This window comes from Heterodontus francisci, chromosome 32, assembly GCF_036365525.1.
Source record: "Heterodontus francisci isolate sHetFra1 chromosome 32, sHetFra1.hap1, whole genome shotgun sequence".
Lineage (NCBI taxonomy): Eukaryota > Metazoa > Chordata > Chondrichthyes > Heterodontiformes > Heterodontidae > Heterodontus > Heterodontus francisci.
In genome coordinates, this window is record NC_090402.1 from 36,921,622 (window position 1) to 36,939,316 (window position 17,695).

At 44.0% G+C, this 17,695-nt stretch overlaps 1 protein-coding gene across 10 annotated transcripts in view; it reads right to left on the reverse strand.

The window, feature by feature from the left end:
- The window catches only part of LOC137347765 (astrotactin-2-like), a 1,864,757-nt gene that overhangs the window by 806,751 nt on the left and 1,040,311 nt on the right, over positions 1-17,695 (reverse strand). For all 10 annotated transcript variants that reach the window (XM_068012699.1, XM_068012698.1, XM_068012697.1 and 7 more), the window contains 2 exons: positions 11,574-11,740; positions 389-577 (listed from right to left, as the gene is read on the reverse strand). In XM_068012699.1, coding sequence (XP_067868800.1) covers positions 389-577; positions 11,574-11,740 — 356 coding nt within the window. The remainder of the gene's footprint in view (positions 1-388; positions 578-11,573; positions 11,741-17,695) is intronic.

Consider the following 17,695-nt stretch of genomic DNA (forward strand, 5'->3'; position numbering starts at 1 on the left):
TACTGATTGAAAAAAAAACCTGATGTGATGTCAATGTATTCAATGTCACAGTTCCTCTCTCCAAATTCAACAAATCTAAGACTAATATGTACTCATGAACTAACGAAAAAGAACATTTAAATCTGTGTAAGTTCCTGACATTGCCAAATTGTGTATTCTTGTCAAATAATGAAGATGGTAGTTGAAATAACTCCAATAATGTCTTTGTCAATAGATGCAGATACATTAAAGGATCCCAAAATAAACTAACTACAGGTTTTTGCAATGAGTGTGATCTTGTCTCTTACTCCTACATACAGTAATACAATATGTACAAATGAAATGAACCTATAATCATAATTTTCGTACACAGTCAAGAATAAAGTAATGATTTAAAGTCTGCACTCACCGAAAGGTCATCTGGAACACCTGACCTTGATTGACCTGCTGTGACTTGTTGTTGTAGCCATGTAGCATCTCTACAAAGAGCGTGTCATTCAGTTTGGCATCAAGCTTCTGGCATTTGGTGCCTTCACATGCCTCTGATAGCAGCACACAAGATTTACCATCTGCTGCCAGTCTGTACTCCTCCACACAACTGCCAGCAGAGAAAGAAGCTTCATCAGTCAGTAACAGACCATGGGGAACAAGGAACCTCCTCATGTTAACTATCAGATGTCATTTGGAACATTACTACCCACCAATTAGATATTCTGTGGGTAGGAAAGTTTACAACACGTGCTATATAATGTAAGAATGCCCATTTTAATGGAGTGGAATATAAATCAGGTGAGTTCGATAACAGGCAGGCGATCTGTTCTGCCAGATTACTGCCTATGTGGTAAAGACAAAAATTTACCCCCAGTCTTTCTAATCCTTTACCCTCCACATACCTTGCTCACACTTTCTCCCCTGCTGTTTTGAGCTCTCATTTAGAATGTTTGAGCACTATTATTTCATTTTCATAATTTGCTACAAATTGGTTTTCATGACAGCAGACGGCCTTTGCGCACATGATCATTATGCAAATGTGAACCTTGATCTTGAGGCAGTAAATTATCCAATGGTGGGAGGGGTTGTACTGTGCTCAACAAGTATTCACCTCACACATTTTGAGTAGACAGTCAACATAGAGTGGTCAGGAGCACCTAGCCAATGTTCTCTTTCCTAACCCAGAAGAAATGTGGACCACTATCGGGCCCTTACTGCTATCTGCAGCCAAGTTGCTAACAGCACGTAACTGTAATGAGACCTGGGCGTCCTTGTACACCAGTCGCTGAAAGCAAGCTTTCAGGTGCTGCAAGCAATTAGGAAGGCGCATGGTATGTTGGCCTTCATTGCAAGAGGATTTGAGTACAGGAGCAAGGATGTCTTACCACAGTTATACAGGGCCTTGGTGAAACCACATCTGGAGGATTATGTGCAGTTTTGACTTCCTTATCTGAGGAAGGATGTTCTTGCCATGGAGGGAGTGCAAAGAAGATTTAATAGGCTGATTTCTGGGAGGGCAGGAGTGATGTATGAGGAGAGATTGGGTCGACTAGGCCTATATGCACTAGAGTTTAGAAGAATGAGAGGGGATCTCATAGAAACCTATAAAATTCTAACAGGACGAGACAGGATGTTCCCACAGGCTGGGGAGTCCAGAACCGGGTGTTTCAGTCTCAGGATATGGGGTATGCCATTTAGAACTGAGATGAGGAGAAATTTCCTCACTTAGAGGTGAACCTGTGGAATTCTCTACCACAGAAGGCAGTGCAGGCCAAGTCATTAAATATATTCAAGAAGGAGATAGATATATTTCTTAATGCCAAAGGGATCAAGGGATATGGGGAGAAAGCGGGAAAAGGGTACTGAATTAGATGATCAGCCATGATCTTTTTTGAATGGTGGAGCAGGCCCAAAGAGCCGACTCTCCTACTCCTGCTCCTATGTTTCTATGTTACAGACTGAGGCTGAAATCAAGACCTTCCTGTTGTGTGCAGCACAGAGATGGAGCTTTTATCTCTGAACCAATGGGATAGTATGAAAACTGTTTTTATAATCATTAAAAATTGAGGTTATTGAACTATTTAATGAAACGCCACAAATGAAATCTAGGCTTGTTCGACATTTGATAACGACTCTGAGACTGAGCTATAAAAATAGATAATAGATTTCAAAAGTGCTCAGGCTTGTATCTGTGATTTCCATTTTACACAGGCGACCTTTTATGCATGCTTTTATGACTCAGTAATATAAATGTATTCATAAGATAACTGCACTGCAGCAAACCTCATTTTCTGTGGACACATACAACTACATTTTACTTTTAAATTGAGTTTCAAAAGAACAACTTTTAATCTTAAAAAGTTTATTATTAAAATATTCTGGACTGCTTAACTCTTCAAGAACTGCAACTCTGCACTAAATTAAAAAAAAATATTTGGTCAAAGAATCCTGTGAGTTTGGAAATACTCTGTTACCCCATATATTTTCTTCTTTGCATACCAAAGAATCTCCAGGAGTTTAATCTTTTTCTTATACATGTGTCTATGGATTATGGTCACTTCAAAATCACTTGCTATTGTAGTCCTTCAGCAATATCGACCATGACTGGTGATCAATCTACAAGATAGCAGTCTGAAATTTGTAATCTGTAATCAGGCCTTGGCAGCAAATTGACACGAAGAAAAGCAGTGAAGTTATTTCCCTAATGGTACTCCCCAGGCAGCACTGGAAATGTACATGAATTGCTTTTCTCCCCTTTGTAGATAACAGAAGCTTTGTTAATGTTTTGAAAGCCATAAAGAGCATTCTGTATTCAAACTGCCAAAAACTTTATACTTGTGACAGTTTTGAAGTTAGATGGGTAAATAAGATTGGCAACTTCTTGGTATAGGAAGAGCAGTCAGAAGAATTTTATTAATAATTTATCTACCTCACAAAGACCAATATAAGTCGATCTAGTGCACAGCTTGTGATCTTCCAAAGTACCCTAGATTCTGAAGTGGTTCCAGTAGATGGGAAGGTAGCAAATGTAACCCTGCTATTCAAGAAAGATGGGGGAGAGAAAACAGGGAATTACACATCAGTTAGCCTGACATCAGTCATCCGGAAATGCTAGAATCCATTCATAAGGAAATGGTAATAGGGCACTTAGAAAATTGTTATCTGATTGTGCAGCGTCAATATGGTTTTATGAAATGGAAATTGTGTTTGACAAAGCTATTAGAGTTTTCAAGAATGCAAATAACAGGGTAGGTAAAGGGGAAGCAGTGGGTGTAGTATATTTGGCTGTTCTACAGTCATTCAGTAAGGTGCCACATGAAAGGTTGTTGCACAAGATAAGGGCTCATGAGGTTGGGGGTAATATATTAGTATAGATAGAGGATTCATTAAAGGACAGAAAACAGTGAGCTGGAATAATCAGATCATTTTCAGTTGGCAGGCTGTTACTAGTGAGGTGCTACAAGGATCGGTGCTGGGCCCCGGCTATTTACAATCTATATTAAAGGAATAAATATATCAATATATTAATGAAAGAACCAAGTGTGACATATCCATGTTTGCTGACGATACAAAGCTAGGTAAAAATTAAGTTTTGAGGAGGACACAACGGGCTGAATTTCAAGGGAATGATGTGGACGGGTCTGGAGGTGTAGGGGAACAAAAAATCAGGACAGGACACATCGGACAGGAAGTCCAACGTCGTGATGCCCCATCCTGATTTTATCTATGGCAACAAACATGGAGGGCGGAGGTCCGACAGCGACGTGGCGGGCAGGTAATTAAGCTCGTTAAATAGCCAATTGAAAGCGATTTTATGTGTCAGATGCAATTTTATAAATGGTGCATGGGTCTCACGGGGCTTTAGAGGACGCAACAGTGAGGTAGCAAATCAAATTGGCTGTCCGGCTGGGGGGGGGTAGCCGACCAAGTGACACCTGGGCAAGGGTCACAAGTGTGGGCATAAAGAGAGGGTCACTAGCAGGGGAAAACTGCCCTGTTGAAGTGCACCTGAGCAGAAAGGAAGGCCAGGCACCTTCAGTGGCACTACAATGGACCATGAGCCCACAGGAGGGACCTCAGCGGCCTCCGGACATGGCAGAAAGGCAAAGATGAGAAAGTGAGGAGGTGGCCAGTCCAAAAAGAGGTACCCTCTAGAAACAATGTATAGGTCGAGGCTCTGAGAGGCAGTGCCAACGAAGACTCTATCGGGAGCCGTCACTGACCTATGTGCAATGATGCATAATGGGTGGCAACCCAATACCAGTGGCCCTGAAGGTGACCGTGGCACTGAACTCCTACGCCACTGAATCATTCCAGGAAGCTACAGGGGACGTTTGTGGAATCTTGCAGCCCACGGCACATCGATGCATCAAGGAGGTACCCAGTGCCCTGTTCATGAAGGCTGAAGATTATGTACCTTCCGCATGGATCCCATCTCACAAGCAGGGAGGGCCATTGGTTTTGGTGCCATCACTGGAATCCCCCCACTGACTGGCAGGGGAAGACTGCCCAGTTGAACATGAAGTGCACCTGAGCAGGAGGGAGGGCCAGGCACGTATCATTGACTGCACGTATGTGTCCATCAAGTCTCCAGAACACCAGCCAGTAGTCTTCATCAACAGGAACAATGTACGACTGGTGTGCAACCCCATAAATGGATCCTGCGGGGTCTGTGCACGCTTCTCGGGAAGTTGCCAAGATGCTTACATTTTAAGGCAGTCCCAAGTTTCTGAACTTTTCTGCCCTCCCTCCACCTTGAGGGATAGATCCTTGAAAACAAGGTCCACCCAATGAGGACATGGCTGCTGACACCTGTGAGGAATCCACGCATGGATGTGGAGAAGAGGTACAATGCCTGCTACAGGACAACGTGAGATACCATTGAGGAGGCCGTTGGTCTACTGAAGATCAGATTTAGGTGTCTACATCAGTCCAGCGGAGCCCTTCAGTTTGCCCAGGCAAGGGTCTCCCATATCATTGTGGTTTGCTGTGCACTGCACAACCTTGCCCTGCAGAGGGAAGAGCTGATGAGCAATGAGGAAAGTGAGGAGTGGACTGCCTCCTCAGATGATGAGGATGTGGAGCGAGAAGCTAGGCCAGATGAGGAACCCCAGGGGCAACATGACGTTGGACATGCGAGACACGCAAGGGAAGCTCGCGATGCCCTTACACATTCACATTTCATTTGATCCTTTATGTCCTTTGTATCTTATCAAATAAAGATCTTCCTTCATGCAGCCATCTTTCACCATTCCTTCCTCAATGATGCATTGTTTTACTGAACATTCGTACAGAGCTGATCTGGTGAGGCTCTAGAAATGGGCCCTCGCAGAATCAGTGATTGCCTCCAGCTTCTGACTAGAGGCTGGGATGCAGTGAAGGGTCAAGCCCTTGATGGAGGAAAAAGGGAAGGAGTCCATGTCTAGCAGTAAAGGTTTATTTACAGTCATAATGGAGGCAGACAGTGTAATGATTGACAAACGCTCATCTGTGAAAACCCGGTGAATCTAATTGCACATCTTAATTCGCTTATGTAAACTCCTACATCATGCTGACCCTGTGCTGTCATCTGAAGTGGAAGCTGCCTGCTGAACTTGGTGCCCAGTGGTTACAGATGACCTTCACAGCCATTGTCAGGATGCATGGGCCTGAAGAGCCCCGGCATGCTATGGGCCTTTTGCACAGAAGCAGTACCGCCCTCTTTTGGCTGGGATGTTGGATGAACTGGCAACACCGGCAGAGGGGCAGAGGAACTTCTGGCTGCACCAGGAGCACCCTGAGAGGAGCCGCCAGCTGCAGGAGGTAAACATTCCTCCTCCCTCTCAAGGCAGACTTCTTCCTCCCTGCTGACCTGACAGGATAGAGGATCTGGTGATGACTCAAGGTCTCCTGTCCCCCTCTCACCTTGCCACTGCTGCCTTGCATCCATGGTAAGGACGAGATTATGGAAGTCTGCACAAATATGCAGCAAACACTGAATGCTCTGCTGGATGTGGCTCTCCGTCAGATCTGCCAATCTCTCAATGGAAGAGGCCACTCGTGCAGTAGTCAGAGACAATGTCGAGGTGAAGGCCTGGATGGACTCCTCCGTCGACTGTGCTCGGGCACACATAGACTCTGGCATCTCTGCCAGATGTTGCCGCACCTCTTGCTGCAACTCCAGCATTTCCCTTGTTGCTGCCGAAACCAGAGGCATGTCATGAGCCTGGGACTCAGTATGGGCCTGGCCTCCCACAGTCCTTCGAGAGGCATGGGCTGTTACTGTCTCAGTCAGGGGCTCGGGCGCGCACGTGCTGTGCTCACCAGATTCTGTGCCCAGATCTAAACTGTCTACCCTAACTGGAGAGTCATGAATGAGGGGGCATAGTCTTAGGATTATGGATCAGCCTTTTAGGACTGAGATGAGGAGAAATCTTTTCACTCACAAGGTTGTGATTCTTTGGAATTCTCTACCCCAGCGGGCTTTGCATGATCAGTTGTTGAATATATTTAAGACTGGGATGGACAGATTTTTGATCACTCAGGGAATAAATGGATATGAAGATTGGACGGGAAAGTGAAGTTGAGGTCAAAGGTCAGCCATGATCTTACTGAATGGTGGAGCAGGTTCGAGGAGCCATATGGCCTACTGCTGCTCCTATTTCTTATGCTCTTGTGACCTGTTGTTTCAGTACCTTTCATTTGCCTCCAGAAGTACACAGCTCCTGTTTTGAAATAGCAGTAAATATACATCTCTTTTGTGTACAGTGGTGTAGTGGTTATGCTGTTGAACCAACAAACCAGAGGCCTGCACTAGAAATGCAAAGAATGTAAGTTGAAATCCTACCATGGCAGTTTGAAAATTTGAATTCAGTTAAAACAATAATCTCGAAATAAAAAGGCTGGCATCTGTAAAAGTGACCATGAAGCTTTCAGATTTTCATGAAAACCTACTGGTTTACCAATGTCCTTTAAGGATGGAAACCTGCCATGCTTACCTGGTCTGGCGTATATGTGACTCCAGTCCCACACCAATAATGTATGACACTTAACTACCCGCTGAAGCAGCCTAGCAAGCCACTCAATTATATGAAACAATTTTCAAGAAGGGTCACCATCACCTTCTTAAGGCAACTATGGATCGGAAGTTAATAGCAGAACTGCCCACATTCCAAGAATGAAAAAGAACTGAGATGATTCCCTGTCTTTTTTTAAGTTCCTTTCTTGATTTAAGAGGTGATTGAGATCCTGTTCATTGTCATAACCATCTCCACAAGATCACTAAGGAATAAATACATAGTGCTTGCTAGTAACATTCGCGCCACACAAGTGTCAGGCAATGACCATCTCCCACAAGAGAAAATCTAAACATCTCCACATTCTTGACATTCAACGGCATTCAACGCAGGCTGAGCTGAAAGAAGTTAAACAGAGGATGTTGGAGCTTGAAACACAGAACCAAATCAGCAGTACCAGCTACGTCGAGCAGAGAAGGATTGCTCGACAGGCCAGAAAAAATGAAACACACGACCCACACCCAACGTTTCCACCAACAGTTAAAACTGTGAGATAATGGCAACCACAAACTGAATTTACAATAACCAGGTCACGGTGTAACAGCAGACCTCCAATACACGCTAGAGATTTGTGAATTTATTGCTGTACACTTTAAACATTTAATACCTTTTTTACCAGCTGTATCGTAAATAGTTCCCATCCTAACGTTTAACACCTTTTCCACTTGTATTGTAAATAGTTCTGAGTACTTTATGACACATTTTTGATTTAGAAAAAAGGGGATGTTGTGGGGGGGTTTAAGTTTTGCAGTATTGCTTTTAGGGGTGTATCTGAAACCAAATAAGATGTGATGTACAGACCCAAGTGATCCTAAAACACTTGCTGGAAGCAGCACGGGAACAAGACATGAAAAATCACCTTCCCATTATTGCTGTATTTAAGTTAGTTTCTTCAATAAAAGAATGCACCGATAGATTCACCGATCTTATCTCTGTGATTCACAAGACGCAACAGCCATCAGCTCAGATACTGACGTGGTGTGTTCTTTAGAGGGTAGCTTAGAGGTGGAATCTGCACATGGTGAAACACAGTGCATGAGTGGCCTGCAGCCTGGGCAGGGGGAAAGGGAAGTGCAGGTGCCAGTTTGATAGAGGGCAAGATTGCACCTGGGTTCTGCTGAAGAGGACTCAGATGAGGACTTCGATGGGGCGGCGTACAGAAAATGGATGATGGGTATGCACACAGAAATGTTTGGTTCATTAGCAGGCCGGCCAAAAGGCCTGCGGTCACTATGAAGGAGCATGGTGGAGTCCGCCACCAACCTCGCACAGAGCTTTTCACAGAGCTTGCAGCACATTCTTTCCAGTATGGAAGTGGTGGCCAACTCCATTAGGACACTTGTGGACCCAACCATGATGCAGTGTCTGATGAATGATGCCTCAGCTTCCATTGCAGCATAAGCAGAAGCCATGCAAGGTCTGAGTACGGCAATGGAAGGTCAGATTGAGGACATGCAAGCTCAGCTTGTTGCCATGCAAGTGTAGATTACTGCAATGCACATTCAAACTGCTGCCATCAAGTCATAGGAATTCCATGCTCAAAGGGGCTGTCAGGGTTTCATTGCAGTCCAGCAATCTGTTCTCCAGCAGATTACTAGGATTGCTGAGGTGACATCCCAGGTGAGTGGCAGTGGAGAAAGAATCTGCTGTTCTCTCTCAGGATGACAGACATTGTCTTCCCACCACTGCTGCTCCACCAGTCCCCCTGCTGTTGTCTGTCAGCCAGCCAGCCACGACTACTGCTGCCCATGCTGGGGTTGCACAGTCCAAAGCCGGGCCCATAGGGCCAGAACTGCATGAGATCATCCTCCAAGACCATCTGCATTTTCTCTCACTGAAAGACAGCAGCCTTCCACCAGCCATGCTGTGGCCACTGGGATAGAACTGCATAGGATTACTAAGACAGGCAAAGGTATGCGGAAGGCAGGCACTAAGGGAGTTCACAAGGGTGATAAGTTGACTTTTATATGAAATATTGGATGGTTTGTTTGATAAAGTTGGTTTGGAATTTTTGTTTTGTGGCTTTTACTTCAGCATTGTGGCCATGAGGACACTGTGATGGTCAATAACAGAGGGAGATCAGGTGTGCAACTCTTGCTGAATGGGGAATTGGGGTTATGTTCACTGATACCACAGTCAGATGAGCCGATCAAGGACAGCCCGGCTAGAAGGGAGATGTGTTGGTTGGCTCCTTTCTTCCTTCTCCTCCTTAGTTGGCAAGGTTTGTGCCCTCATGATGACGAGGTTGTGCAGGATGCAGCAGACCATGACAAATTGTGATATGTGCTCTGGAGAATACAGCAAGGCTCCTCCAAAGTGGTCCAGACAGCGGCAGCATTGGTTAAGCACGCCAATGGTCTGCTCAAAGACATTTTCTGTGGCACCATGGTTCTCGTTATATACATGCTGACCACATGGGAATGGGTTGCACACCAGTCATGTGCTATGTGGCCAGCAGATAGCCCTTGTCAACCAATAGCTAACCTTTGATCTCTCATTGTGGTTCAGGTACAGCAGACTGGTACAGAATAAAGGCATCATGATGGCTACCAGGATATCGGCATTGGCAAACATGATGCAATTAGTATGGTCACACACTAGCTGAGGAAGTGGAACCCTTTGTAGTTGTGGTACATCTCTGAATTTGCATGCGGCGTTCACAAAACAACATGTGTGCAGTCATTGGCACCCTGCACCATGGAGAAGCCCATTATCCTGGTGAGACATGTGTACTCTCTGCCCTCTTTTCTCTGGAGACAGAAACTGCAATGCACTTCCCACTCTTTGTATACAGAGCGCCAGTCACCTCCCTCGTACAACAGTAGACAGCAAACTTAGAGGTGTTGGAGATGTTTCCTGCTCCAGTCTGCAAGAAGCCTGACACATCAAAGTTCATGTCCACGGTTACCTCTGCAGTCATTGACAATGTGGTCCTTGCCCTGCTCTGAGGCTCCAGGTCTGCCTGCAACTGGTGGTAGATCTCAGTGAAACAGAGATGTCGCAAACACGGTTCCTTACTTAGGGTGAGATAAGAGAATTGCTCCCTGAAGACCCTGGATGGATCTGGCCTCCTGCTGAGAGCTTTTCTCCCCCTCTCTCTTCAAGTAGCTTGTCCTCCTCTTTGTCACCTCTGCTTATTCTCCCTGTCATGCTGCAGGCCAAGTGGGGAAACAAACTACTTCACTCATTACTGGGAGCAAGTAGTCTGAGCACAACTCTTACGGTGAGAACCAAGGCCTTCACCAAGTACCACAGATTTCCCCAAATTTAAGTCGCAGTACAAACCTCCAAGCACTTCTGCTAGCACAGAAACAGCCAGTAGAAATCGATCAACAATTGACTTTCAGCTCACCTGAAGGTGGTTGATTATCCCTTTAAATAGCGCTGGCGGAGGGCTCTCCTGTTGCTAAATGTATGGTCAGCTGTGTGCAGTTAAGACAGGACGTTAGCTTGAGATGCAAGATCAAAGATGGAACTGCTAGTGTAAAGTGATGACTGACGGCATCGTCCGCCTACACTGCATATGTCCAGCGAATGTTCGCAGTGCCCGCTCTAACAACCTACCCAACATTGCGCCTGCTGCAGCCTGTAACAGGATTCAAATTGGCACTGTGGCACCAAAAATATGGGAGCTATGCAATTGAATTTTGCGGTATAGGTGCACAGCATTGAAGGCCACCAAGTGCTGAATTCCCACTTTCTCTGCCAGCTGATCGAAAATCCGACATAATTCCCTCCCTAATCCTGTCCGATTATTTAGAACGTGGGGCCAAATTTCCTGCTCACCAACATGGCACTAGACAGGAGCAGCACATGTGCAATGCACTATACCTGTCCAGGCTCAGGCACGCCCAAATTCCTGTCCTGGGTCATGAGCATTGCCTAGTTGGGAAACACCTGTGGCACAGGCCCATTCTTGGAGGGACCGAACATTGACAAAATGGAAAAGAAATTAAAGTATTTCTGGAGACCAGCAACCTAAAACTAACATCCAAAGATCTACAGGGTGTTTTTTTTTTTAAAGTATACACAACTCATTTTCTGGAGTCCCTCAGACCATCCAGCTTGAGAGGGTATTCTTGAGAGACTATTACATTTCTAAACTTTGCCAGTTCTGAAGACCTGAAATGTTAACTGTTTCCCTCTCCACAGATGCTGCCAGACCTGCCGAATATTTCCAGCACTTTCTGTTTTTATTCCAGCTTGCGAGGGTTCCCATTACAAGCCCTCTCCCATGTCCAGGCACCTCAGAGCCACAACAACAGGAGAAAGTGGACAGATGATGGCAAAACTCTCCTGCTGCCTCACAGGTTTGTTGGAATTAAGTCCAGTTTTTGCCTCCTCACTGAATAGAACAAGTCTACTATTATAGAACTGCTTTATTATAGTTGTAATAAAACCTATTGTGGCTACATGGAATGAAGGTAACCTTCAGCCCCTTCAGATTTTGTGCACTTAACTAAAGGGCTCAACATGGCTGTATATACATCTCTGCTTCTCAAACAAATTGACAACCAAGTTTCTGTGAATATTTAAATCTGTACTTACCCACAGAACATAAGAATGTTATTGGATGAGGGGTCTTCAGTCAAGGGCACCGTCTGCTGTAAGCAAAGTTGCTCACAGCCTCCATTAAACCCGTCAGAACAGTCAATTCCTTTGGTGTAGTCAAAGCAACCAGAATCATCCCTCATAGGTCTCAGGCCCACAGGACACTGAAACAAAAGAAAAGTTGCCAGAATTTAGACTTTGTTATTTTGGAATATTTGACAGAATTAACATGAAAGATTCAAATTTTCTCTTCTTAAACCACTAAGACACCATATTTGAAACTCATGAGGAAGAACATCTCTGGTCAAAGTTATTTCGTTATCAAAGTTACAGGGCATTGCTAAGATAACACTTGACTTTCTCATCGTGCTTTTGCTTCATCCCAAGGTGCTTCACGGTTGGAGGTCAGACCTGCAAAGGAGTAGGGGACAAAGCAGGGAAGACGTGGGAGAAGAAATAGGTTTTAATGAGACTTCTAAAGGTGGGTAGAAATATAGCATTCTGGAGGAGTTTATGAAGAGTGTTTGAGAGCTTGAGGCAAAATAGCTGAAGACTCAGGAGCCAATGACAGAAATGGGAGGTGGATCTTTGGAATTCTCTACCCCAGAGGGCTGTGGAGGCTCAGTCATTAAGTATGTTCAAGACTGAGATCGACAGATTTCTACATATTAAAAACATCAAGGGTTATGGTGATTGAGTAAAAATGGTAAACACCATTTTCCTGCACAAAGGGCTGAATGGCCTACTCCCGCTCCTATGTAACACGCAATAGACCAAAGTTGGAAAAGTGGAGTATGCCACACAGAACATAGGGCAAGAGACAGGGTGGGATGAGATTGTGGCGGGTTCTGTAGATGAGAACAGGATTTTACAGCTGATGACCTGAGGTAAGGGGAGCTGATAGATGTCATCAGGAATTAATGTGAATGATGAATAGGGCTTCCTGTGTAGAATGAGCTCTGGTTGTGTTGGAGTTTATGCAAGATGGAACTCAGGAGGTTGATGAGATGCATGTTGAAAAACAAATAGAAAATCTTTCAGCAGTGACGGTGAGTTTGTTTCTTTCACCAATGTGCAATAATGACCATGATTTCTGAGCACTAATTTGTTCATGATGTTCTTTGACAGGAAAGAACCAATGGCAGTAACTCCACATCAGTACTGCAGTATTCAAACTATTTACATAACATTGTTATACATTTGTATTTCCTCAATCCATGTATTTATTCACGTTTTTGTCATCTGTCAGAAAAACACTGATGTTTCCGACCTTGTATGGTCACCAACATTCTGATGCACTTTGACAGAAAGGGAATGTCACTTGAGTTAGCACGATGTCAATATATGTCAAGCTATCATTCAATGGGTCTTGTGCTGATTTATCAGTCAATGCTGATTCCATAAATCTTGCACAGCTCAATATCTACACCATCATAATGTTTTTCATGGTAACATATTCGTCATTTGTCCGAAAAAACATTTCTGGGGAATCCCTATCCCTAAGCAAAAGCAAGGAGAATTTATTCTGGTCAAACTACTAAAAAGAGGTAAAAGTGAAAGGTAGATACTTCTGCACTGTCAAATTCTCCAATTCATCAGTGTTCACACGGATACTTTGCAGTATCACATAAAGTAAACAGAAGCAGTGCAACTTTGCTGATGCTACATTAATGTTTATCAAGAGCAGTGGCATCCTATACAATCATCTGCAGGAAATAAATGTACCAGTTGGCACCATATGAGTGAATTTCCAATGACAAAACTTTCATGAAGAGCTCTCATCAAACCATTAGTACACAACCAATGAAGAGACTTGATCATAATCCCAGACAATATTAGAGCTACAATCATCATAATTACTAATAAAAAAGCAAAAGACTGTGGATTCTGGAAAACTGAAATAAAAATAGAAAATACTGGAAATACTCAGCGGGTCTGGAAGCACCTGTGGAGGGATAAAAAAGAGAAAACCATCAGTGTTCTGATGAAAGGTCATCGACCTGAAACATTAACTCTGCTTCTTTCTCTGCAGATACTGCTGCACCTGCAAGTGTTTCCAGCATTTTCTTTTATCATTTACTAATTTGGCATAAACAAAGTACTGCAGGGTATTATTTAAACAGGATCTACTGCTCAGTTGTTTCCAGGGGCATTGGAGTTGCTTCAGTTTACTAATAATAAGCCAGTGTTTATGGACAAATGCATTTATATTACCCATACTCATTGTGTCATATCACACAATGCTCAGTGTCACGGAATTAAGCGACTGATCAGACATTTGACATGTTTCATAAATGGACATGCTATTGTGAAAAACTTGTAGATAATGCTGTTGTTGAATTACATCAAATTAAACTCTCGATTTTCTGATTGGTGTTATTTTAATGCCATTAACCTAATTATGATAAAGGGGCTAATGCGTTAAAATATTACCAATTGGACATTCTAAGCTCAGTGGCCTAAATAGGCATTGCAGAATCTGATTTAAACTGAAATAAGACAGGCAGAAAATTGGCATGACGTACTGCGATAGGGCAGAATGTGATACTCATTATTGCCTGGAAAGAGAGTTGTTGGTCTCACACCTTACTCATTAAGGTTAATTCTGCATCTCAATGAGGGAAAAGCACAGGCAAGAAAAAGGGGAATGAACACTATAGTTCCGATTTAATGACTCACAATCAATGCTGGTGTAACTTATTGCTGATAATACAGAATTAATTGTCATTTCTTCCTAATGACATATTTTATAAGAAAAGATTAATGAGTGAAGTATGGGTTATTATGTTGAAGTCCAGCTCATTAACAACATTATTAATTCAACAGTGAAGTAAACAATCAAGCTTCTAAATTTGCTGTCCAGAATTTGATTCAAATCAAAAGTAGATTTTAAAAAGGCCTATTTTAAAATTAGAAATGCAGTTTACAATTTTATATATAGCATGTGAACTATGAGCGTTATTACGTAAAATCTAATTAATTACAAAAAGAACTCAAACTGCTTTAGACCATTTTTCTGAGTTGGGAGGGAGAAGAGGGCAATAAAAGGGGCAGGTAGAAAAATAACATGACCGCATATTAAGGAAGATAAGGAAATAAATTAACACCAAAAGCCTATTAGCCCATTCACTCCATATTCATACAACTCCTATGGTGGTTGCTACACAACCCCTTTTAATCTCCTGATGAAAGTTATTACAAAGTTTCTCCCACTCAAGTAAAAGTCCATTTGACCTACGTGCTGTGAGAGGTCTTCCTGCATAGGAGGAATAATGCATGAATGCAAATTATTGTTGCAGACAACCTTGACATGATAGTTCAATGGCGATAGTCACTCAGGAACCTTCATGTTCTATGCAACATTTAATGCTGTTCTGAACAATGTTTAAAAAAAAGACTTCTCTTCCTGACTTTCTGCTCTCAGATCTTTCCACCAGCTCATCCCCCAATCATCACTCAGCGTTAAATTTGTGCTGTGTGTAAAAGTGGGCTGACATCTTATCATAGGCATCATTCTGTGCACAGCATGTAATCTACATCCCAACATTGACCAAATTATTTGGATGCATTTTGAGCCATGAAAACCCAACGGAAAAGCACTTGGAAGATTTGAATCATAAAGATTGATTCATGAGCCAGCATTTTACGCACCCCCCCCCCCCCCCACCCCCTCCCACCCACAGGAGAGGGCTGGTGACATGGGGTTGGAAAATTGAGTGAGAGGCAGAAGATGCCATTCCCCATGCCTTTCTGCCCCCACTGCAATTTTACCAGGGGCAGCGGCAGTGACAAATGGCCTGCCTGCCCCAGGCCGACCAAAGCCCTTAAGTGGCCAATTAACTGCCACTTAAGGGCCTCCTCCTGCCACCACTGGCATTTTGCCAGCAGCTGGTGGGCGCCTTAGACCCCATTGAAGGTTGCCAGGCCAAACCTGGCGGCCTCCTTGTGGGTTTGGTGGGGGGGGGCCCTCCTGATCGGCACCCTGTGCCCCATGGAAGGCCCCCCCAAAGCCCCAACCACCCCCACTGAAATAAAGTCCCCCCCCACTCCCAAACGACCCCCCCCCCTTGCCTCACCAGGCCCCAGCCGATTGTCCTTGGCCCCAAAACTTGCTTCTCTTCTGGGGCCAACATCCACGGTCCTAGTGTTGGTTGGGTGCAGTTCCAGCAGTGGCCACCATTCCCGGTGGGCCTGAGAGGTACCGGCCTGCTGATTGGTCGGCAGCACTTAGAGGCGGGACTTCCTGCCTCAGAGAGGTGGAAGTCCCGCCCAAGTCCAATTAATGGTCTGGGAAGTATAAAATCCTGACATGGCTCCCCATGCCCAGTGAGGCGAGCTTGCCCCCAACCTTTTGGCCGGTGGGCAGGGCCACCTGCCCAACATAAAATTCTGGCCATGGGGTCCAGGATGAAAATTTAAAAAAAAACCTGAGTTCAGAAGAGAGCCCAAATCCAGCCTGAATGAAGAACAGGGAAAGATACTGAAACTATGCTGTGATTATGAGATGAAGTTTAGATTCAAAGGATGCAATTTTCGGTCTAAATGAACCCTGTCTTAATATACTATTTTCCTGGTGTGTACATGCACGTCAAAGTATGGGCTAATAGTGTTTGGGATTATTTTTCATCCTGCTCCTAGTGATAGCATCAAGCAGTCCTGCTGAGATTCAATGAAGCTTTGAGATGCCCTCCCAGCCTCCAAGATGGATATGCCTTATAAAGCAGTCACCTATGCAACGATTAGATCATCCACTATGTCTCACAGGCGATTGCCTTATAATATGTTTTGCTTCAGTGGGTCTCCCCTTCATACTTGCCGGAAAAACAAATGCATTAACTTAACTCCTACAACAAAAGCAGAAAGTGCTGGAAATGCTCAGCAGGTCTGGCAGTATTTGTGAAGAGATAAACAGAGTTAATGTTTCAAGTCGGATATGATTCTTCTTCAGAACCGAAGGAAAGTAGAAATGTGATGGATTGCACACTGTTCAAAGTGTGGGAGCGGTGGGGTGGGGGGAGGTGGGGGAAGAATAAAAGGGAAGGTCTGTGATAGGGTAGAGGGCGGGAGAGATTAAATGATGAAGATGGCATGGAATAAAAGGCAAAGGGAGTGGCAATATTTCTAGTAAAAGACAAAGTATTTGTCCAGAGAGAGTGTTAATGGCAGAATAATGAACAGCTTTGTCCAAAAGAAAAAACATGAAAAACAAGTTTAAGACCAGCACATAGTTAAAAAAAATTCAAAATGCGTCATGGTCTGAAATTGTTGAACTCAATGTTGAGTCCAGAAGGCTGTAAAGTGCCTAATCGGAAGATGAGGTTCTATTCCTCGAGCTTGCATTGAGCTTCACTGCAACATTGCAGCAGGCCAAAGACAGAATGTGATCATGAGAGCAAGGTGTTGAATTAAAATGGCAAGCAACTGGAAGCTGGGGTCATGCTTGCAGACGAAATGCAGATCAGATGGTCATTTTGCAGAACACCTCCTCCATTGTGAAGACAAAACATGTGTTCAACAACTCTGCCATTTCCTCGTTCCCCATGGTAATTTCTCCTGTCTCTGCCTCTAAGGGACCAAAGTTCATTTTAGCTACTCTTCTTTTTATATACTTATAAAACTACTTTATATTCCTGGCTAGTTTAATATCATATTCAATCCCTACCCTTATTATCAACTTTTTGGACAGCCTTTGCTGGTTTCTAAAACACTCCCAACCCTCAGGCTTGCTTATATTCTTTTCAACGTTATAAGCCTCTTTTTTATATCTAATACTGTCCATAACTTCCCAGTGAGAAGGCAGTGAGCCAGAAGTTGAGGTATACGTTGATACCAACAACATAGCAAGGGCAGGTTTTGAATTCAGATTTTCAGGAGCTGGGGAGGAAGTTAAAGAGTTGGAACTCAAAGGTAGTATGTGGAGACGAAGTCCCGCCTTCACATTGAGGATACCGTCCATCGTCTTGTGTGGCACTATCACCGGGCATCCGGTTCTGGAGCAGAAAGCACCTATTCAATAGGGACGGATTGCATCTCAACAGGATTGGGACCTATCTTCTTGTGGGGAGGTTCACTGGTGTAGTTGGGGAGGGTTTAAACTAAATTGGCAGGTGGGAGGGCAC